Source organism: Daucus carota, chromosome 3, assembly GCF_001625215.2.
Source record: "Daucus carota subsp. sativus chromosome 3, DH1 v3.0, whole genome shotgun sequence".
NCBI classification, from domain to species: Eukaryota; Viridiplantae; Streptophyta; class Magnoliopsida; order Apiales; family Apiaceae; genus Daucus; species Daucus carota.
In genome coordinates, this window is record NC_030383.2 from 58,497,790 (window position 1) to 58,522,526 (window position 24,737).

General features: G+C 32.3%; 2 protein-coding genes and 1 long non-coding RNA gene across 3 annotated transcripts; 1 reads left to right on the forward strand and 2 right to left on the reverse strand.

Moving 5' to 3' along the window:
* Positions 1-3,044: 3,044 nt before the first annotated feature.
* Positions 3,045-5,767, reverse strand: LOC108210482 (L-type lectin-domain containing receptor kinase S.4-like). The gene has a single exon (XM_064089700.1). The coding sequence runs from the start codon at positions 5,585-5,587 to the stop codon at positions 3,512-3,514; it is 2,076 nt and encodes a 691-aa protein (XP_063945770.1). The 5' UTR covers positions 5,588-5,767; the 3' UTR covers positions 3,045-3,511.
* Positions 5,768-16,950: 11,183 nt separating this feature from the next.
* Positions 16,951-17,668, reverse strand: LOC135151610 (uncharacterized). Its single transcript, XR_010290271.1, has 2 exons — positions 17,529-17,668; positions 16,951-17,177 (listed from the first exon to the last, which is right to left on the reverse strand). It is a non-coding gene; the product is annotated as an uncharacterized LOC135151610 (long non-coding RNA).
* Positions 17,669-20,659: 2,991 nt separating this feature from the next.
* On the forward strand, positions 20,660-23,729 carry LOC108212781 (eukaryotic translation initiation factor 4B3). Its single transcript, XM_064090819.1, has 2 exons — positions 20,660-21,728; positions 23,426-23,729. The coding sequence occupies exons 1-2, from the start codon at positions 21,310-21,312 to the stop codon at positions 23,550-23,552; spliced, it is 546 nt and encodes a 181-aa protein (XP_063946889.1). The 5' UTR covers positions 20,660-21,309; the 3' UTR covers positions 23,553-23,729.
* The last annotated feature ends 1,008 nt before the right edge of the window (positions 23,730-24,737 follow it).

A 24,737-nucleotide genomic window follows, 5' to 3' on the forward strand; every position in this document is an offset into this window, starting at 1 on the left:
GTTCCCGTGCCTCGTAGTCATTGGCGAGACTTCTCTTTCGTTATGCCCTAATGTTCGTGGCAAGTAACCTGCGACGCTGATGGGAGTAGATATGTAGATGTATGTCAATTGTCATGTATCTTGGAAAAGTAAGATTAAGGTGGCTCCCAAACCCTCGTTTCGTTTTCTGTGTGTCCCGTCAAGTAGAGCTAACATTACAATTCAGAATTGTGGATTTTTGATGCTGCTAGGACGTCGATTAATAATTATTTTTCCGAAAAATAATATTATTATATAAATCGTCACACATAGGCTGGTCACTTGGGGTCGGGACGTTTTTAATCCCTGAATCTGAGAATATCGCCGAACCGACTCCAACCTCTAAGCGGCGGGTTACGCGGGTACTCTATTCTTTTTACTTTTTACTACTCATTAGTCATTTCCCACGACTATTCTTCTGCACCTCATTTCCCATCTCAGGTAGGAATCGGTGATTCCCGCTAAGTAAGTTCGTAGAATATTGTATTTCAAAAAATAAATATGATAAGAATATTTCCAACTCATCAAAACTTCTAGCTAAAATTCATTAAATTATTAAATTATATCGTAAATAAAAATTATAAATAATGTGTGAAATTTGCTCCACTCCAACCACACATAACCCTTGCACATAACCCTTGTTTAAAAATATAGCCAACTAATTGATGTTGGCTATATTTGGCCAACCACTGTAGGCCTGTAGCAATATCTGTAGCAAGACTTCATATCATTTATTACCATACGATAATATACATTCTATTTATAACAACTTGAAAGATTTAATAACTTACGATTTTTGAAATATAGCCAACCAATATAGTCAGTACTATCAAAACAAAATGGCTTACAGCTACGACAAATTTTACATAATATCCTACATGTCCAATTTAGCCAACCATTTTTAGCCATAATAAGGGATACACATTTGACTTGTAATATTTGTTATAAAATAAAAATATATTTTAATATTTAGTTTTATTCTGAAGATAATATTATTTTGAAATAATATATGATTTTGGATATACAATTATACAAATATAATATATTTATCATTAATATTTTATATAATAAAAATATATAAATATAATATTAATATTGTATTTGAGCACAAGCGAATTTCGAGGTGGGAAGACTTTAATCCTCTGACATGTCTGATTGCCGAATTTCTTATAAAATTATTCTCTATGCCGGCATCGTACCCGAAAAATATCGACCGGGAGGAGAGAACGTCCATCCTTAAAAATAAGATTTCATTCTTCGAATTTTATTATGTTTGATTGAATTAAAAATATTTCGTATTTTAATTTTAGATGTTTATATTATTATTTTCTCAATCAGAAAAATGATACCAAACATTTTGGTATATGTAGCTTCTTTGTTTTTTTAGAATGTAGTGTGTATTATATTCAGCTACAAACTATAAATTAATCTATGATTTAATTAATTGAAGAATTGTCGAGGGTAAAGTAGATTTGCATTTCATCAACTTGTAAAGAACACAAGCCCTGGGCTGAAATTCATAAAACTGATGGGAGTATCTCTACTAAAACATGGGCTTCATAGGCCCGTATAATTTATCTCCACGATGTCAAGAAACTACAGTAGTAGAATATTTTATGGGGCCGTTTGGATTAGCTTAAAAAAAGTGACTTCTTGATTAAATTAAAGAAGTGGAGTAGAAGTGAGAAGTAAATAAGTGAATAAAGTGTTTGGAAAAGAAGTAGAAACTCTGAGAGAAAAGCTAGTATTCTTAGCTTTTTAAAAGTACTTCTACTTATTTACACAAACAGGTCAAGAAAAGCAGAAGCCGGAAGCAGCTTCTGCTTCCACCATCCAAACAGGCCCTATCACTGAGTTAATGACCGTGAGTGTGTTTGTGTAGGTTTAAGTTTAAGTCAGTTTAAGTTGAAATTATTTTTTATACAACAAAATTAGAAATAATTTGAAGTCAAGTAAGCTAAGAAGTAAGCTAAAAAGCGACTTGAAATTGAAAATTAGTTTGTGATATTTTTTCTATGACTTAATTTTTAAAATTTTCTTATAAAAGTTTAATAGATCATAAATTATTTAAATTATTTTTATTTTTATTATATTATTATCACGTTAATTCATAAATCATAATTTCAAAATTAGTCGACTCTTTCTTTTAAATCATAGGCTTGTAGCGAGTATTATCTAAAGAATTAAGGTCATAGCAAGTAAACCGGCAAAATACAATATCAAATAAATTATTATAATTTTCGCAGATGATTATAACTTCTTCCTAGCGGGACCGAAGGAGTATATTTAAAAGAAAAATATGATCCTAAAAATTTATTTTGAAGATGTCCCCGTTATTTAGCGGCTTGGTCTCATACTAATTCTGCTTCCAAAAATAAAAAATAATTCAATTCAAGTAAGAGTAAAAAAAAAATTCTTAATTTATGTGTAAAAATCAAATCAAGCGATTAAATTGAGACAAGGGAATAAGTGAAGAAGATTAGTCTAATTCTAATAGGTACATCCCCTTTCGCGCGTAGTTTTGCTGTTTCAGAGCTCGTCTGAATAAAAAGACTACGATTTGACCAAGAATAGAAATGATCTGATCTTTTTCCGGGTTACTACAGAAGAACTTAGCTGCACAAATTCCAACACTCAACCACCCCCCTTTGTAATTTTCTACAACAAACACGACTTCATTGGTTGGATCTTGGATAAAACATTGGCTCTCTTACCAAAACAGGGTGCAAGGATATGTATGCCAAACCAAATTGCCAAGGCTTATATTTTTTCACATGTCAATTGTTAGTTTCTGTTAGCCAGCTAATACTTGCAATTGGTGTTTTAAAAGATCCTGATTTATTGAAAAATCTTCGATAAATTTTAGATTAATTTTAAAATATATATTATCGATTTATTGATTAAATTTTCATTGATCAGAAATCCTCAATTTTATAAGAAAATTTTCAATAAATCATGAATCGGTAAGTCGACTGATTAGTTCTAATTCATGATTTCTACGACCATACTTGTTACAAATATATTCTAACACCCAAACAAACAATCCTTATATTCATATCCAGTAATATTTGTGAAGTTTAAGACTAATACATACATCCAGAGGCACAAAATGTAATCCCTCAACAAACTGAGCCTTGAGGTAACTTCCAAGTTGATAAACCCCTTGAGAATCGCCACACCATTATTTCACTAAACTAGTAAACTACCTTGCTTCCCCTTTCTTATATACTCCCTCCGTCCCTTTTTATCTGTCCATTTTGGATAAAAAAACACATACCAAGGAATAGTTGATTGTATAAACTTTTTCATTCAATACCTGTAATTAATATCTTGAAAATGGTGGAATACCCCTACTTTATGTCTTGAAAACATGAATTCAACCAAGTTTTAAATAAGTCAAGTCTTGAAAATTGAAATTTTGGAGATATATTTGAAAAACTATCATTAAATTAGTTTTGAAAGTATAAATGGACAGATAAATAAGGACAAGTTTTTACTTCCAAAGTGGACACATAAATAGGGACGGAGGGAGTAGCAATGACATTGGTGAAGCAGAAACAGAAACAAAACTAAGATCACCATCTGCTTGAGCTCCTTCAGAATATAAACTCCCCTTATCGAAAGAAGATGATGCAAATGAATTGATATAGTCATCGAACCCTTCTCCGCCACCCTTTCCATCACCGTAGCACCCCCCGGGTGGTCTCACCATTCCCGGTAACCCAACCTCGCCTTCCAAGTACCTCACAACCTGCCTCATACTAGGCCTGGACTTCGCGACATGATTCGAGCACATTAGTCCTAATTTCAACACTACCACTACCTCATTCTCATCAAACTCACCCTCAAGCTTTTTATCCACAACATCAAAAGGCTTACCTTGTATCCACTTATCCCAGACCCAATCTACCAACACAAATTCCTCAGGAGGTGCCCTGTTCTCGATAGGCCTTCTTCCACAAACAACTTCCAGCAACAATGTACCAAATGCAAACACATCAGAACTTGTTGTGGCCCTTCCTGTCCGAGGGAGCTCAGGTGCAAGGTACCCCAAAGTCCCCACAACACGCGTGGTGGTAGGATTCTCCCCGTGCTCGTATAGCTTTGCCATTCCAAAATCACCAACTCTGCCATTCAAATCACCATCAAGCAACACATTACTAGCCTTAATGTCTCTGTGTATCACAATCTGCTCATACCCTTCATGTAAATAGAATAGCCCGGACGCGACACCTTTAATTATATTAAATCTCTGCTCCCAGCTTAGCACTGCTATAGGCTTCTCAAACAAGAATCTATCCAAACTTGCATTAGGCATATAATCATAAACAAGCAGTAAATCACCGCGAAGACGACACCATCCTTGTAATTGCACTAAATTCCTATGCCGGAGCTTACCAATTGTAGTTATTTCAGACACAAATTCGCGAAGACCTTGCTTTGATTCATTCGAAATCCTCTTCACAGCCACTTCCAATTTCGAAGAAGGAAGTATACCTTTGTAAACTTTACCAAATCCACCAGCACCAAGTAACTCACTTTCTTTAAACCCTTTAGTAGCTTTCTTCAATTCTTGATATGAAAATCTATGAGGCCCAACTTCAAGCTCCCACTCTTCAATTATATCTCTGTTCTTATACTTTCTTAAAGCATAAAGTACCAAGAAAACTGAACCTAATACAACCAACACTGAAAGTACAGAGACAAGAATCTTAAAAACTGGGCTTCTCTTCTTGTGACCAGAAAGTGAGGGCAAGGACTTGAAATTCAAAACCTTTGCATCTCCATTAGTTTTGAAACTCCATCCTAAAACATAGTGAGAACTTGCAAGCAAACCAGTGGATGATGAAAAACCAATATACATACTCTTCTGAAAAATTGGAGAAAGATCCAACTTATAAGATAAAATTGGCAATCTGGGCTTTGAAAAAGATGGTGAAAGAGTAACATTCACTAAATTTCTAATCGAATCATATTCGATCCAAGCCACAATAGTCTTACCACTCTTGAGATTCAAATCTTGCTGAACCAAATCATCAGAAAAGTAAGCAGCTTTAGCTGATTTATTTGATACTAAGCTGTTGATATTGATCCCCACATGATTATCATTTATATCACCAAACTCAAAGTCTTGAACTGTATCAAACTCAACTGCAAAAAGATGGTTGGAGAAATTACCCACTTCTGTTGCATTAAGCAGGCCTAAGTACTGGCTTGGAAGAGCTGATTTGATGAAGTCTTGAGATGGTGCAACAGTGAAAGCCAAGCCATGGCCTCCAAGCCTTGGATACTCAGGGACTATGTTGAACACAAAGCATGTAGAGAAGGACTTAACAGGACCATCTTCGGAGTTCTTGAACTGAATTGGTGAGGGAAAAAGAGCATGGCCCATGAGTCTACCAGTGTTGTTTGTCAACTGAAGGATGCCATGTTTGTCAATTCTTGCAGTTCCACTCAAGCTTAAATTGGTTTCTGGTTTCTTGAATCCATTGAAGATGAAATCATCTAGGCAGAAAGCTTGGATTGTCAAGAAAATGAAGGATGAAAGAAGGGTGATTTTTTTTGGCATGGTGGGACTATTTTTTGTGACAAAGTTCTGGCAAGATAATTTTTTTATTTCATGAGATTTGGGGTATGAGGGAGTGATGGAGGGAAAGTGATTTATTTGTCAATTGGTAGATGAGGAAAAGATAGTTTAAGTGCAACAGAAGAATGCATGAGGACAGGGAGTGACATGTGAAGGTGACTGTTATGTTCACACAACTTTATCAAGAAAGCAAAACATCACTACTTCAATTGCATAGTGTGTCTATCCAGGAGATGTATTATTAAAGTTTCTAGAATGAATTTCTTGTATTTTGGTCTTTTTGGGAATATATGTGATCGGTGCCTTGCATGTAAACATAATCAGTGTTTTGGAAAATGGAGAAATTATAAGTGCTTTGCTATTTTGATAGTCTATTTTTACAGTAGTTTAATTCACCACCGGTTTCAAACTAGGTCTCCATGTCCATTTTGAAAAAGAAAAAGTATTATTGGTAAGAGCTATATTTCTTATATTATATTCCGTCAATGTAATAAATATAATTATTAATATAATATCTTTTTTATAAAAACTAAATGTTTGTTATATGCGTCATTTTTTTAAATGAAAATATAATTGAAACAAAGGAAGTATCCATTGTTTTGAAAATGGTGGTCACTATGGTTTTGTGCAAAAAATTTCATATTCTTTTTTATAAAAGGATATTCACTATATCTCATAATACAAAATTATTTTTGAATTTTTTTTATCTCACAATACTTGTTTTTTTCTTCTTTCATAAGATAAGATGAAGTTATGACGGATAAGAAATCACCCGCGATCGTCCGAACTACTTTTGATGCCAATTTATTGTTTGCCGTGTCTTCGTATCTCGGTCTTTCTTATTTTAGAATTTGTTACGTGACTTATATTATGAGATAAATGAAATGATATGTTAAATATATATTAAAAAGTTATTTAAATTTAGAAAAACTCAAAATTCTTCTTAACCAAAAAGTCTGTGGCACTGATTATCAAATTACTATTTATAGTACTTCACTAAAACACTGATAATCATTTCAACAGTAACCCTCTTAACTAAAAATAATGTTCTACAATCTTGAGCCAAGAATATCAGAAGTTAAAAGTCCAATTTCTAGCCTGAACCTCCTGTCAGTGCAATAAAATTGACTTGGTCAAGTGAAGACTGTTAAACAAGTGGAGAGTTGAATCAACATGATTTGGTAAGCAATTAAATCAGGAATTGATTCTACCTACCTTGGTGCAGAACCACTAATACATCAAATAATTTAGTCAAATAAACAAAAAAAAACCTAGAAAAAACTTTTAGTTGTTTGTCAGGAAACTAGTTGCAAAAGAATCAGCAAGCACCCTGATTTAGGGCCTGTTTGTTAATGAGAAGTAGCTTCTACTTCTGGTTTCTACTTTTCTTGACCCGTTTGTATAAAGAAGTAGAAGCACTTTTAAGAAGCTGAGAATCCTAACTTCTCTCTCACACCTTCTGCTTCTTTTCCAAACACTTTATTAACTTATTTACTTCTTACTTCTGCTTCACTTCTTTAGTTTAAGCAAGAAGTCACTTCTTTTAAGCTTGCCCAAACGGCCCCTTAGTACAACTATGAAGTGCAGGTATTCTAGGTACCCCGTTTCATTTTTTTTGTTCCATTTTAATAAGGATTTCTAATTTTTGACATTAATTTGAAGTAATTAAAGAGTTTTAAAATTGCTAATAATATAGTGTTAGGGCCGGTGACAAAAATATTTATAAATTTTTTAAAATATAGTTTTCATATTCTCCTCCTCTTAAATATTTTCCATCCAATTTTATGCAAACCACTTTTTTCCAGAATTTTTGGTGCCTATCACGAGCGCACACGCTAATAATCACTTTTAATTAGGTGATGCATTTTTATGAAATTACACACCTAGAGGGGGGGTGAATAGGTGTTATGGCTAATATACCCGATTTTTATAAGTTACCGAATAATTAATCTGTCAAAGACAGCCTGCTGTTAATTTTCAGAGTAAACTGTTAGCCTGCTAATAAGATAAATGCAATGCAAATAATGTAAAGCAGTATGCTAGCAACACCAAGAATTTTAGCCAGGTTCGACCCCTAACCCTAATGGTCTACGTCCTGGTCCCCTACCAACTGGTAAGAGATTATATTATTAATCAATAATATCAACGATTACAAGATTCAATAATATAACTCCCTTTCTCCCTTGTTCCTGTTATCAGCCTGCTGAAACCCCTGAACCACGAACCAAAAGCCTACCAAGACCTATACTTCCCAAGTATATTCTCCTAGCTAACTAGTTCCCTTGTTCCCTTGTTTTACAAGCTGGATACACAGCAACAAAACATTACACCTTGAACAATACAATGAATAAGTGTAATACAACCGAAACTATGAACTCTCAATATAGATATATATACGAATATAAGCACTAGAGCTCAATAAAGATTTAGCAATGTAAAGAGTTGTATTTTAGAAAGCTTGGTGCGTTCTTCTTGTTCTCTACCGAAAATGAAAGCACACACAAATTTATATACATCATACCAACGGTCATAATCCAACAAATTTCCCAACGATCTTGGTAACAATCTCACGTTTAAATTTGAATTGAATGGTGAACGTTTGGATGATAGATGTTTACTGAGTAAAAGATAAAATTCATTTGAAATCATCTCAGTAAGACATTTAAACTAAAACCCGTTTGAAACAAAATAGGAGTTTGTTAAAGATAAGATTCTTTTGAGATAAAATCTCCTATTTGTTAGGAAAACGTTTTTGAACAAAACTCTTTATAAAAACTGAGCTCTAATATTTATATCAGATATATATAAATATTAGAATCCTTACAAAGTCGTTTCCTATTAATTCTCCTTGAAAATAAACTTTGATCCTTATCCGATTGATTCTCTGTTCACGCTGTTAGCCTGCTGATAGCTTGAAAATATTCCTGTAAGCTTGCTGACAGCTATAATCATGCTAACATCCTGAAATACTGTTAGTACGCATAAACAACCTTTGATAGCATGCTGACACATATCAGTTTCATGTTATTAGTTTGCTGTTAGTGTCATCATCAAAACCTTGAGAGTATCATTTTATACATCATTATAAATATTATGATTGCGGAAAATAAATAGGCTATCGTCAATTTACTCACCTTCTGCAAAAATCTCGCTCTCCAGGTCACTCACATAATCATAGCACAAAAAAAAAAAAGGAAATATAGGAGTATCTATAAACGAAGGGTCTCTAAATTCCACGATATTGACTTTCAATATTTTAGTCGTCACGGCATATTAATTTTTTTTTCCTTTTTAATTATTGGTGACCACAATGTGTCAATGTCTATCATTTTCATGCTCTCTATATATCTATATATTTCTGTTGTTATAATATACTCTTCCTCCTCATTTGTTTAGGTTACTCTTTAGCACGCTTTTCCACACTCATCTTAAGTATAGTTTCATAATATATTTTTAATTTTTCTTCTCTGTATAAAAGTTTGATATTTAAACTTTTATTTAAAAAAAAAATTTTGAAAAACAATTATGGAACTATACTTTGTAGGAGTCTCAAAATGCGTGCAAACAGTAAACGTAAGCTACTAACTGGAGGGACGGAGGGAGTACATATCATTTCGCGTTCATACTGAAAAAAACTTATAACTACTTACTTGAGCCAAGAAAATCGAAGTTAATTTCCGGTTTCTGCCTTCAACCTCCTAGCTCTCAGTACAATGAAATTGACTCACTCAAGTGAAGAACGGATGCCTGTCAACATGTTTAGACTTTAGAGTTGAATGAACATGGTTTGGTAAGCAATTAAATCAGGAATTGATTCTACCAACCATGTTGCACAACCACTTATGAATCAAATAATTACTTTTTTTCCTATCTAATTTTATACACGTTTTTTCAACTGCTCGACAAACATTTCAATATTTTTATAAAATATAATTCCGTTGCTTATTTTTGAGATTTTTTTTTCCCGAATAAAATTTAACATCCAAACTTTAATTCAAAAAAAAAATTAAAAATAAATTACAAAACTACACTTTACAGGAGAATTAAAGGCCGTGCGGCGTCGCTGTCCCCAAACGTGAAGGGGTGTAGGGAGTAGTCAAATTAATACAGAAAACAAACATTAAAAAACCTTTTAGTTGTTTCTGAGCAAACTTTGTTTCAAAAAGATCAGCACCCTGACTTGGTAAACACACTGTAAATCAGTGCAGGCCAGTGCACGTACTCTAGATGACGTCAGGCGTGTATGTCGTTCCGATCGGATCGGTTTTAGGGTCAAAGCCGAATCAAACCGCAAATAGCGATGTCAAAAAATCTACAGCCACAACCGTATTTGCAGTTGCGATTAACCACATAATTTCAACCGCGGTTTAGCGATTTATACGGATCGGTTTACGATCCAACCACATATTATAATTATATAATAATCTAAGAAAAATAAATGTGAACTATTATAAAATATTACACACCTTAAATCCAAATCATCAGTTTTACACAAAAGTAAAATAAGTGAGTCATAATAGATAATACATGATTTGAAATTTTGTAACTACGAGAAAATGAGAATTAATCAATGCACATATATGGAGCAGTCACAGAAGCACTTGAATCATGAATCTCAACAATCCAAATCTTCATCTACGTCCAGATGAACAAATTCTGTAAATACATTTACGGATCTTGTAATATCATAAAATTAATATTATATAAATATATTTGTGTATTTTTACTATTTTATATAGTATAATAATATATTTTCAAAAATATAAATGATTATAGATATATATATTTGCGGTTGCGGTTTTGCAATTTTTAAATATTTAAAACCGCATCCGGACCTCAAATAAGCGATTATTTAAAATATCATTCGCAACCAACCCACATGTTACAGTTATCCGCACAATGCGTTTCGGATGCGATCGGTGCACGCGGTTAATGCGGTTGAGTGGATGTCTGTGCACCCCTACAAGCTGGACTTAAAAATCATCATGCCAATTTTTTGTTCCATCAATAAGAATCTCTAATTTTTGATATTAAATCTAAATAAAAAATTTTAAATTGCTAACAAAATTGTGCTGAAAGCTATGTCATAACTTATTTGTCATCAAATCCGTCATTTACAATATATATACATCCTTCTATATAGTATGAGTTCGATAAATAAATAAAACTATTCTCGGATCAACTTTCTATAAAAAAAGTCTCTCCCGACTATTGCTTTCATAATAATAATCATCATAGTCCACATATTAAAAAAAGAATGAAAGGATAACACTCATGACAGAAACATCGGTAGAAGCGACAATCTTGACTGTCAATATATTTCAGTCGTCACGACAGACGTCACACGAATTGTCTAATATAATTTTTGTAATCATCATGATATCCATCGTTCATGTATATCTACATATGTTAACTATCAATCGTCACGACATATATCATTCTGTGTATTTAAAAATATTATTTTTTTTTCCTTTTGATTTCTTCAAATATAATAACAAAAGATTGTTGATAAGATTTTCAATATCCCGAGTCTAAAATGCAAGAATCTGAAATATGATATGGAAAAATAATTACTGTATATGCAAATAATTGACCTTGAAAAACTGCACTTCAATGCCACCGGTACATCATGAAAGCTGGCGTGAAGGAAAGAAGAATATTCATTATCCCACCAGCAAAACTGTGGTCTACCATTCCTGTACATTTCAATTGTATCTAATTTAGAAAATCAACTAGACATTAAAAAGGTAACGTGTTCACACAAAAAAAGAGCACTAGCTCAAATTTTATTCTGGATTTATTATTATCAACGGCAACGGCCTAATTGGATGAGTCAATTTGAATCAGAATTTACTTAATTAACATAAATATTAGCATGATTTCTCAGTGTTACTGTTATACTATAATAATTCTGGACCCGACAGCAAGTGGCAACCATTCTACTTTTTCTACTCCTTTTCATAGATTTTAATTAGCTATGGGGTATCATTAGCTTGCCTAAATACGTACTAATTATAATAATTGCGCTTAAAACCTACGCACATGTCCGTGACTGTGGTCTTGCATGTTTCTGGTAACTTAATTAAATCCTGTGAATAAGGAATTATTTTGAAGAAAAAATATTAATTTTTTAATCTACTTCTTAGAATTAAATTTTTAGGATATGCTTAATATATTTTCAAAAATAAAGTATACAGTAACATAATTTTTTATAAATAAATAATTTATTTCAAAAATATAAGATAAACCAAATAGCAGAAGTCATCATGACATGAGCTTAGAAAGACTAATTACAAATTTATATAGTTTCGTTAAATTCAAAATTTCAAAATTTTTGGTTCCCACAGTACAGGAGAAATGGACAATTACAACGGAGAAGAAATAAAACCTAATTAATACCTTTATTAATAAGCGAAACCACATTTCGGTGGAACATCGGTACCAAAAGTACCAAAAATACCAAAATTTGGTCACTTTCATATTGATTAGGATTTTATAATCATTATTATACTATTTATAATAATCGAAAAACTTCTGTATTAAATAGAATTTTATTATTAAAGACTTTAATATTCATTAGAACAATGAAAGATTCAAAGACTTCTGTATTGATTAGAAATTCATTAGGACAATGAAAGACTCAAAGACTTCTGTATTGATTAGAATTTTATTAGTGCTAAAGACTTCAATATTGATTAGGACAATGTTATATAAATTTTTTATTTAATAACAATAATCATTATAGAATTATGAAAAGATTTTCATATAGTTAGGAATTTTCAAAAGTACCAAAATTTGGTCACTTTCATATTGATTAGGATTTATAATCATTATTATACTATTATCGGATTTTATAATCATTATTATACTATTATCAAAGGACTTCTATATTGAATAGAATTTTATTATTAAAGACTTCAATATTCATTAGGACAATGAAAGACTGAAAGACTTCTATATTGATTAAAATTTTATTGGTATTAAAGACTTCAATATTGATTTGGACAATGTTATATAAATTTTTTATTTAATAACAATAATCATTATAGAATTATGAAAATATTTTCATATAGTTAGGATTTTATAGTTATTATTATACATTGTTAGGATTTTATAATTATTATTAAACAATTATGAAAAGACTTCTATATTGATTCAGATTTTTTTTATTAAAAATCTCAATATTAATTAAAAAAACTTCTATAGTGTTTAGGATTTTTTAATATAACATTTATCCTATCCGCACAGTTAAATCGCTAACAATTTAACTTATGAGACGGTTCTATAAAATTCATATCATAATTTGGCTATCATCATATTATTTTTTATTTAACAATTATTAATATTATCAAAAAACTTCTATATTTGTCAAAATTTTGTATTATAATAATTATCTCACTAATAAAAATATATTACCAACAAAATTATTTGTTTTAATTTTTTAAAACTCAAATAATTTAATATACGGAACAACTCTGTAAATCTTTTATCATGCTTCAGAGTTCAAATAAATAAGGAGTTCATATTGATATTAATATAATATCCATGTATAGTTTTTATCAATAAGCGGAATCAATATCATCAAATACTAAATATCAAAGTACCAAAATTTGGTTATCATCATATAATTTTCAATAATAATAATTATTATTATCATATAACTATGAGAATACTTCCATGTTTGTAATATAATGATTATCACACCAACAAAATCATAGACAACAAAGCTACTCATTTTAAATTTTAAAACTCAAATAATTTATTTTATTAAATAAATTAAATTTTGTTATCTTTATATAATTTTTTTATTCAGCAGTAATAATAATTATACTATTATAGATTTTATAATAAAATAATATCCTACCAATAGAATAATAATGTCAACGAAATTATTTTTACAATTTTTAAAACTCATACAATTTAATTTACGAAACAAATCTATAAAATTTTTATCATATTTCAGAAATTAAATAAACAAGATTCAATATTGATACTAAAATACCAAAAAACTTGGTCATGTATTTTTTAATAATAATTATTATTATCATTCAGTGCTCTTCAGAATATTGCCATAAAGATAAATAAGTCGGTGGTAACACTGACTTAGACGAGTGGAAACAAAGAGAATGAAGCCATTGTCCATGTTTAAACATATAATAAAAGAACCGAAATACAAGACATAAGTCAAAATAATTTGATATCAAATTAGTTTTGGAAAGTTAATTAACTTTGTCAAACTACGATATTAGTTTATCAAATAACTATTTGATATCTAATTAGTTTTGGAAAGTTAATTTACTTTGTCAAACTACAATATTAGTTTATTAAATAACTACAACACCACTGTTAGATCTACACAAACTCTAACTAGAATTATATATAATGTTTGCCTATTAGATGAATAAAATAATTGCGACTTATTTTGAATTTGTATTCAAGATTAAAGACGCGATCTTGAATATTATTTTCACAATTTAAAAATCATCAAACAACATAGTAATTTTACTAAAATAAAACACACTGTTAGAGTTAAGTTCCATAAAGTCCGCATTTAAGCCGTAGTTAGTACCAATCATAATCTTTTTAGTTTAATCATAAATAATATCTTTAATTATTCAAATTTTATATATAATTATTAATTAATCATTAACATCTTTCAACATTAACAATCATTATGATCATTATTCTACTTATGAGTTATATTTTAGAACATATATGGTGTTTAGTGATTTATAAAATAATTGTTTTATCTTTTGATTGCAACGATTATATCAAATTGTCAGATATTTACAAATATTATAGACTAAAAAATTAAAATTGAAACGAGTAGATTATTTTTAAATAATTTTGGACTCTAATACTCTCATTTTGTGGACTCCATAAAACAGAGACCCATATTTTTATGAAATAAATTAAAAATTGGATCACATTTTTAATATATAGAAAGTCTTATATTAAATAGCAATAACTTAAATATCATTTAAAAACAACAATTTAATTAGATATAATAAAAATATGATAATGTAATTAAAAAAACATTATTTTTTAATAAATAACAAATTTTAAAATTTTATTTAAACCCGTGCTTGGCACGGGTTATCAACTAGTAAATAAATAATAGAAAGACATACTTGTCTTCCGCAAATTTTTTTGATTTGTCATAATATTATCATTGAATTTTTACAAAATAACCGAATTATAGAGTTTATTTTCTGTGTTGCAACTTGGATCATATTTTTTGAAATTAAATTTTTAAAATTTCCTTTCATTATATACCATATTTCACAATTTTGGTTACTCTTTACTTGAGAGAAATGGATAATCTAACTTGTAAACTTATGAACTATTAATAATTTTTTCACATGTTCTTTATTTTAGATGTTAGCTCGATCTATCACTTTAAAATAAGGACAAAGATTCCAGATATGATTAACGGAGAAGTTGATCATATATATGATTTTGTGCTAAATTGCGTAACGTTATACTTCTTTCACTTTTTGAGACCACATGCTCTAGTATTTTGAAATCTTAGTTATCCTAAAACACTTTACATTACTTATGAAAATTGGGCTATAAACCTTTTTCTCCTTATTTTACCAGCTGAGAAAAGTCAGGATGTGTAAGTTAGTCTACCTTATCCTTTGACGCTGTTTTCCTGCGGCAAATTACTCCCTTTGTCCCAATTCTTTGTATACATTTGGTTGGGACATGGATACCAAAAAAAAATATAAAAATGAGTAAAATTAGATGAAAAATAGGTAAACTGGTAGAACCTATTTATTTTAGAGTAATAAATTTGAGACGGTGGAAAAAAGTAGTGGGTGCAATAGTGTTCAATATTATAAAAAGTTATTATTTTTTAAATGTATAGAAATGACAGGACATCTAAAAAAACTGTATAAAAATGAGTGAGACTGCTAATTAAAAATTCAAATAAAAACGTGTGCAGGTAGTTAGAAAGTGCAGTGAGCAGCACCGAAGAGACCTAATATTCTCTTGTCTGCCTATAATGTTTTCAGCCCGCATTATAACCCAATCATGCCTGTAAAGTTTTTGGGCACATTAAACATGGGCTAGCTTAAAATCGTGGGGATTTCATTAGGATGGTGTATGAGTTGTGAAATTTGTTTCTTTAACCTTTAGGTATAGTAGTGCTAGTGATAACAGGGGTAATCATACACGAGTCGCCACCTACTACAAGATGTGAACATCCTCCACTACAATTTTTTTTTAGCACTAATAACCTTTTCAAGCTACACGTTAATTTTCATTCCATTTCATCACATTTTTACCTCAATGTACGAGGATACCAATCATTATTAAATTTTAGTATTAGTCAAACGAAGAAGTGAGAATATGTCTAACAAGTTGAGAGTTGAATGAACATGATTTAGCACCCAATTAAATCAAGATTAAAGAAAGGATTCTTTTGCAACCTTGGGGCAGAACCGCTAATGAATCAAATAATGTAGATAAATTAATACATAAAATACCCTTTTAGTTGTTTCTCAGGAAACTTAGCTTCCAAAGGATCAGCACCCTGACTTAGTACGAATACTGTAAAGTGCAGTGCAGGTACTCCAGATGATCCAGGCTGGATTTGGAATTATCCATGCCAAGTTTTTGTTCCTATTCTTATAAAAATCTCTAGCTGCATATATTAACTTAAAAGAAAGAGTTTTAGATTGTTAAAAGAATAATCTGCTGGATTACATAATTTATCTGTCACCATATACTGTCATTCACGCATATGCATTATGCTACTCCCTCCGTCTCTTAATACTTTTCCCATTTGTCCTTTTCACGTTTGCCAACGCACACTTTTAATCATTAATATTTTTAGTTTCGTATTAGTATTAATATATAAAAATTTCACCGTATTAAAGTACTCATGAATACGAATCCAACAAGATCACTCATGACTATATTTAGTTTTATAGATTAGACGTAAATTAGTAATTTGTCTCATGTTATGAACAATCCCGACATTTCAAACGAGAAAAGTAAATAGAAACGGAGGGAGTATATATTATAATTCCGAAATACAGATTTCACTACTCTCAGCTCACCATTTTTCTTCACAATCATAACTATCATAATCCAGGGTTGTTGTACACCTAGTAAGCACGAGTGCGGGTGCGGGGGTGGGGGTGCGGGTGCGGGGATACGGGAATTCATCAAATTCCAAAATATGGGGATACGGATACGGGTGGATACGGCAAATATTAAAATATTAAAAATAATATATATATATATATATATATATATATATATATATATATATATATATATATATATATATATATAATACATAAGATGCATTTAAGTAGAACAAAATAGTGGAATAACTAAATTAATCATCCTTAAGTCTTGATAACTAAAATACATAAATAACTAGTGCAGAAATTGCATCGAAATTTAGTGTTTCCCCCTCTTTCTTTGGCTACTGCAACTTTAGTAACATGCCTCCACAATGTGTTTTCTTCCACTGGCATACTTTGTGATGGTTGGCTGACAGAATTAGAGCCTCCTGTACTTGTAGTTGTAGCCGAGTTTGACATAAACTCCATTACTGAATAAGATTGCAAGCAACTGAAATTAATAAATATTCTCTTGCGACAATAACAGTTCCTAAATTATTGCAATTTACCATTTATAACTCAAGCTTAACACATTGTCAAAATATATATCAAATCTTCCATATATAATATAACCAACCAAATCAAATCTTCCATATATAACAAATCAAATCTTTTAAAATTCAAATATCAAAGCGTATCAGAGATATATACTAATACCAGTATACTACATAACCCCAAATCACCAATTAATCAATCATACCATACCAGAGATATAAATCACGAGCAATTATATATACATAGAATCTATAGACACACTAGTAGATATATAAAAACACACTTACCAAACGAAATAGTTGAGCTGGAGATCTTGATTTGATTGAAGATTGATGATTGAAGTTGAGCTGGAGTCGATTTGATTGAAGATTGATGATTGAAGTTGAGCTGGAGTCGCCGCCTCTGTTCTCTCTCGTACACAAATCTAATTTTGACCTCAGACCCCTCTTTTCTTTTCTTTTGACCAGGTTATTTTAAGTTTTTATTTAAAAAAAAAAGTTGTTCAAAATTACAATTCGTGCCACTCCCGCACCCCATTCCCGCACCCCGCGTATCCCCCGCTGCCTCCACTGATACGCCACGTGGCGTATCCCGTGCGTATCCCGCCGTACTCCGCCGCACCCCCGCACCCCCACGTGTCCCATTCGCAGTTCTTCTCCTCTTTGGAGTATCCCTGCTTTCGAGTTGTACACCATTGTAGAAAAAAAGATAATATTTACGAAAAAATACATCGAATCCGCCCGGCTATGTTGACTTTCAACATATCTCAGTCGTCACGACAGACGTCGCTCGTTATATGTAAAATATAATATATATTTCTTTTCATTTCTGATCATTTAAGTTTATCCGACGGTCTTGACTTTTAATATATCTCATTATATCTAAATATATTTTTTTTGTAATTTTTAATTTATAATTGTTACAATATACATCATTCATGTCATATATCTCTACATATTGACAGTTTCGTGTATCTAAATATATTATTTTCCCTTTTTGAGTTCTCAATGATGACCATAGATGGTTGACAAGGGTTGGAAAACCCCCCAACATTGAAGTGCAAGAAATCTTATCCTAGGTAAAATATATTGGGAGATACTCAGAAAAATCACTGTACATGAAAATAATTGACCATGAAAAACTGCACTTCAATTCCACTGGTACATCATGAAAGCTGCCATGAAGGAAAGAAAAATATTTCAACATCCCACCAGCAAAACTGTGGTCTATCTATCTACCCACCCCTGCATCAAGATTCAAGAATTCAAGATCATTGATTATATCCGCTGCCTCAGCCTCGCGGTACCTTCGCCTTAAGCTTTGGATCGAGGCTCTCTTGCATAACCACTCTCCGGCCAATACTCCAGCAGTCATCATGGTGGGACTGCATTACCAATTTTTCGTTCTATGCAAATAAGAATCTCTGATTTTGGATATTATTTTAAAATAGAGAGTTTCAAATTGCTTACAATATAGAGCCAGTGAGTGTAACACTACTAGAAAAGCGGGCATTTCCGACCAAAATTTCCGACCGACCAAAGTGGTCGGAAAAAAAGCGGTCATTTCCGACCGACTTACCGACCAAACGCGATCGGTCGTAAAAAATGGCATCATTTACGACCACCGTTACCGACCGCACAAAATCGGTCGGTTATAATGGGTGTGGGTCCCGCTCACCAACGTTCTTCAGCTGACATGGACGCCACGTCGGTAAAACCGACCGACACATTTCTGACCACCTGTGGTCATTTCCGACCACCTTGATTGGTTTTAAATAATAGGTCAGCTTTTAACTTGTTGTCGACTTGTGATTGGCTGAGTGGGGACGAGGTGGAGCCCAGATTATTTCCGACCGATTTGGGCGGTCGGAAATGGCCTGCTTCGTTTCCAACCGAATTGAAACTCGGGCGGTCGGTTTTGACTTCTTAGAAAAACAATAAATTCTATTCGACCAAGTAAACTATTTAAAAAAAACTAAAAACATTGTACATCTTGAAAACCGACCACATTCAATATATTTCCGACCAAACTCATAATTTTAACACAGAAAACCGACGACATGCAACACATTTCCGACCAAACTCATAATTTTAACACAGAAAACCGACCAAATTTAACTCATTTCCGACCACAAACTCAAGTGCAGAAAATCGACCATTTCGTTCTGTCATTTCCGACCGATTTACGACTATGGCGGTCGGTTTTGACTTGTGAGAAAAACAAAAAAATTTATTCGGCTAAGTAAACTTAAAAAAAATTTAAAAAAATGAAACTAGCTTTTAGTCAGTTAATAAATTAATAAAATATTATTCATGAGTTAATATTTGATTTTTAAAATTTCTTTCTTTCCATAACAAACTATAAATACTGACTAACTAATTTCAAATTAATTTTTCAAACAGCAGAAAAATGTAGAATCTTTGTGATATAGTCTAATTTAAGGTACTAATCATGATAGCAAAAGAAGAAAAATATAAAAAAAAAATTATAAAGACACACGAATCATGCATTGCAGTGAATGTCAGAGTTCAGGGTTTGGATTTTATCAGAAGTTATCCTAGGGTGTATACTTTCGAAATATCAATTTGTTTTTTAGGCGATCCAACCGTACGGATCGTAAATTAAGTAGTCATAGTAGTTGTATACCAAAAATCAAATCAATAGGATTTTATCCGCTAAGATATTATAACGAAAATATTATGTTATACTTAAATATAGACGTAGAGTTATTTTTTACAAAAAAATAAATTTGTTTTTTAGACGATCCAACCGTACGGATCGTAAATTAAGTACTCATCGTAGTTATATACCAAAAATCAAGGCAATATGATTTAATCTATTGAGATATTATAGCGAAAATGTTATGTTATTCTTAAATATGGATGTACGGTTATTTTTTTTTACAAAAAAATAATTTTATTTTTTAGGCGATCCAACCGTACGGATCGTAAATTAAGTACTCCTCATAGTTATATACAAAAAATCAAGTCAATAAGATTTTATTTGTTGAGATATTATAATGAAAATATTATGTTATTCTTAAATATAGATGTAGGGTTATTTTTTGTTAAAACAAATAAATTTGTTTTTTAGACGATCCAACCGTACGGATCGTAAATTAAGTACTCATCGTAGTTATAAACCAAAATCAACTCAATATGATTTTATTTGTTGAGATATTATAGCGAAAATATTATGTTATACCAAAATATAGACGTGGGGTTATTTTTTTAAAAAAAATAAGTAATTTATTTAAATGATCCAACCGTACGGATATGATATAATTACTCAACTTATATTGGTCCTTAAAATTGATAATTTTGAACATTAGTTGAATGAATATTATAATTAAAAACTGACTTTCTAGTTATTTTATTTTGTAAAATAAATGTATGTTTATATTTAAGTTTCTTTAGTTTTAACACAATGTTGTAGTTGGTCTAGTGGTTAAACACTAACCTGGCCGAGCAAGGGTAGCAGGTTCGATTCGGTAGGATTGATTTTATTATTTTTTTGCCATGGTTTCCCGGGTTTGTTTTGGCCAAAAATTAAAACACCCGCTCCCTCTACTTTTCACTTTCACATTCATCTCTCCCAACTCTTTCACTCTCAGACCTCTCTCCCTCTCCACTTACTTTTCTCTCCTTGTTGCTCTCAAACACTCTTTCACAAATCTCTCACCCTGTAAGTGCTTCCCTCTCTCTCTCTCTCTCTCTCTCTCTCTCTCTCTCGATTCTCCATCTCTCTATCTCCGTCTCTCTCTGCTATGCTCATTCTGGGGTTTATAAATGTGTTTATATGTACTGTATACCATTATTATGCTCGTGTCTCTCCGTGTATCTCTCTCTGTATGCTTCTCCGGGTTTTGTATCTCTCTATATGGGTTAGGGTTTAATTTTTTTTGTGGCTCAAATTTGTTTTAATCTGGTTTAAACTGATATGGGTTGGTTTTCGAGATAGGAAGACTAGGGAGTTCACGTCTTCGAGGGCTGATGAACCCGATAATTAGGGTTTGAGTTGAGTGGTGTGGCCGATTTTGATAATTGGGGGAAGAAGGAAGAGGAAGGGATGAAGTTTGGTGCTTTTGATAGTTTGAGGGAGAGGAGAGGGGGTGGGTTTGAGAGAGACGAGAGTTGGGGGAAGAAGAAGGAGGATGTGGGAAGTGTTAGGCCTAAGCTTAATTTGCAGCCGAGGAAGGTGCCCATTGGTGAGGAGGTGCAGAATGGCGGTGTTGTTAAGCCAAAAGGGTTGAATCCTTTTGGTGATGCTAGGCCTAGGGAGGAGGTCTTGAGGGAAAAGGGACAGGATTGGAAGGAGGTTGATAAAAAGTTGGAGTCTTTGAAGTTGAAGGAAAATGAGGCAATAAGTGATGGACCTGGTTTTGGGAAGAGAAGTTTTGGTAGTGGGAATGGGCAGAGTGGTGGAAATGGTGATAGGTCGGAGAGGAGCTGGAGGAAGCCTGTTGATGTGGATGTTCATCCGCAGAGGTTGGTCAATTGCATCTTCTGACATAGATTTAAATACAATTGTTAAATATATAAATGTCACCTTTAAGTTTATATAATTTTAGTGTAATTAACTTGAGAAGAGTAACAGTTCTTCTTTGAAAACATGTTAAGTGCATGTGTATAAGTATGTACTATCGTTTTGGGAGATAATGGTATAGTTCTTTTTTGTAGGTAGGATTTGATAGGTGTATATATATGGGCATGTTGATTGGTACATAATTGTAGCTCGAGTAAGAAGATACAATGTGTAAAATCATCAAATCTAGTATGTATACTTAGTCCTCTGCATATATATAATGCAGAGGGTTGGTGCACAACTTGTTGCCGCTTGCTATGGAATATTTGTATCTAGTACTTGCTGAAACTATATGAATATAGACTTGAAAGGCATTTGATCGAATTGATTACAGTATATTTTGGTGCAGTGTGTGAAGATAATACCATTGAGAAATTTTACCATCAGGACATTAGAAATGATTCTGAAAGTAAATGGATTTGGAAACCACAAAGGATAGAGTAGATATTTTAGCAGTATCACAAGTCTAAATCATGTGTTCCACCTATAAAGACATTATTCTTTTATTTACCTGATTGACAATCACAAATACTACAATTTTGGCATGTATGATTCCAGGGAAAGCCGAAAAGAAAATGTTGTCTTTTATTTCTATTTTATTGGATCAATATCTTTAAAAAAAACTGATCAGAATCGAGGACTACAGACTCGAAAGGATGGTTGCAAGCACTGTTAATATGCTTGATTATCATCATTTGAGTTAGTTGCACAAACTTGATGTGGTTATCAAGTCGACACAGACAAATAATCTTAGTGCTAAATCCTGTAATATAGCATATGTTCTTGTGGGCATCGATTATGATATTGATTGAAGAGTTAATTGTTCCTTGTTAATGTAAAGGGTTAGCTATGCTTTTGTGTGTCTCACCTTTTCCTTTTCCTGGTACTTGTCGTTGAGATATAATGACTTTGATATTTTGTCTAAGATTCTCTATCGAGTACTTAACGACATGTAATATGTGAACGATAGGATGTGACATGTGTATATCTTTTACACAAGTTGTTCTTCAGGGGTTGGTACAGAGCTAAGATTAGTCAACTTCACCAGATAATTGCAGAAGGCCCAAATCATCGCTCCTCGACTTACAGATAGTGTAGGTGTAGGATTATATTGCTTTGTACTCTAATCATGGTTCAAGGCCAGGCTGACAATATAGAATAATCACACTTAGATTAAACTTTGTTCTTGTGATTTCAACTAATTGTTTGCGTTCTGTTGTTTAATTTTCTAATGCATATATAATTTAACACATGTGGCCTGGTAACAAGCTTTAATAACAAGAATTTGGTCTTCGTAAAGACTTAAGCCATGAAGTATCTCTAATTTTGCAACATTTGCTATCTGTTGGATTGAAACGAACACTTGATTATATATATATATATATATATATATATATATATATATATATATATATATATATATGTATTATAGTACTAAAGTTTCTAATATATATAAGTATTATAGTACTAAATTTTATAATTTAGTGTGCATAGAGATCTCCACACACACACACACACACATATAGTGAATTAAGCTAATGTAGTGTATCGTTTATACATTTGTAATTGATATATTAGTGTAAATGATGAATTATTGCAGGCAATTGTGGAGGCAACTAAGGATGTCATTGATGGTGAGAGTTCGGAGAATGGCATTGATGGGGATGATGATGGTGATGATGATGGTGATGGCGATCAGGATGATTGAAATGAATCTACCTAGCTAGATGCATTATTGGTAGGGATGTTGATTTTGTTAAAATATTGGTTTTGTTAACCGAGACCAAACTTATAACTTTTCTTATTCAGTTGTAACGTATATTTGCATGGTTTCAGTTATTTTGTTGAAAGAATTTGTAAATATATGAATGCTTGTTGGCTTTTAAATTGTGTCGTACTGAATTTTGATGGATATGATTCTTGATTTTGGTTTTGAAATTGGATATTGTATGTGCATTGTTGGTTTGGTAAAATAACAGGGATATGGTATAGTTTACAATGTAAATACTGCATTTTTTTGAAACTTATCTCCAGAAAACCGACCAAATTTGCACATTTCCGACCAAGAATGGTAAAAAAAAACCCAGAAAACCGACTAGATGTATACATTTCTGACCAAATTCATATCTTAAAACCCAGAAAAACGACCAACTCATTTCTGACCAACTCATTTCCGACCATATGTATGCAATTTGGGTGGTCGGTTTTAGACCAGAAGCTCCCCCAATGGACCCTGAAAGCCATTTCCGACCAACTCATTTCCGACCACTGTGTGGTCGGTTTTAGACCAGAAGCTCATCCAATGGACCCTGAAAGCCATTTCCGACCACTGTGTGGTCGGTTTTAGACCAGAAGCTCATCCAATGGGCCCTGAAAAAGGCATTTCCGACCAACGCATTTCCGACCACTGTGTGGTCGGTTTTACAACTGGGCCCCACAACCGAGCCCTGAACTTCTTTACCGACCAACACATTTCCGACCGTCATTGGTCGGTTTTGAGACAATCCACGTGTATGACACGTCAACGGTGGGCCAGATTTATCTGATACAATCCACGTGTATATGGACATGGAAACACATTTCCGACCGACAGAGTCGGTCGGTTTTATAACTCATTTCGGACCGATACGTCATTTCCGACTCGGTTTAAAGGGACCGAAGTGGTCGGTCGGTCGGTGGTCGGAAATGACCTCAAAACCGACCGATTTTCCTTATTTCTGACCGATTTTGGCGGTCGGAAATGCCCGCTTTTCTTGTAGTGTAAAAAATATTTCAACATTTCTCAAATTCAATTTTCGTGTTCTCTCGCTCTTCTGACATGATCTAATTGTTAGAGCAACTCCAGCAGCTTCCCTATTTGGAGTCTTAAACCAAAATATGATTGGAGTCTTAAACCAAAATATGAGGAATAT

Coding starts and splice junctions, on each gene's coding strand:
- LOC108212781 (XM_064090819.1), top strand. CDS start 21,310: ATGAAGTTTGGTGCTTTTGATAGTTTGAGGGAGAGGAGAGGGGGTGGG. Junction 21,729..23,425: donor GTGGATGTTCATCCGCAGAG/GTTGGTCAATTG, acceptor GAATTATTGCAG/GCAATTGTGGAGGCAACTAA.
- LOC108210482 (XM_064089700.1), bottom strand. CDS start 5,587: ATGCCAAAAAAAATCACCCTTCTTTCATCCTTCATTTTCTTGACAATC.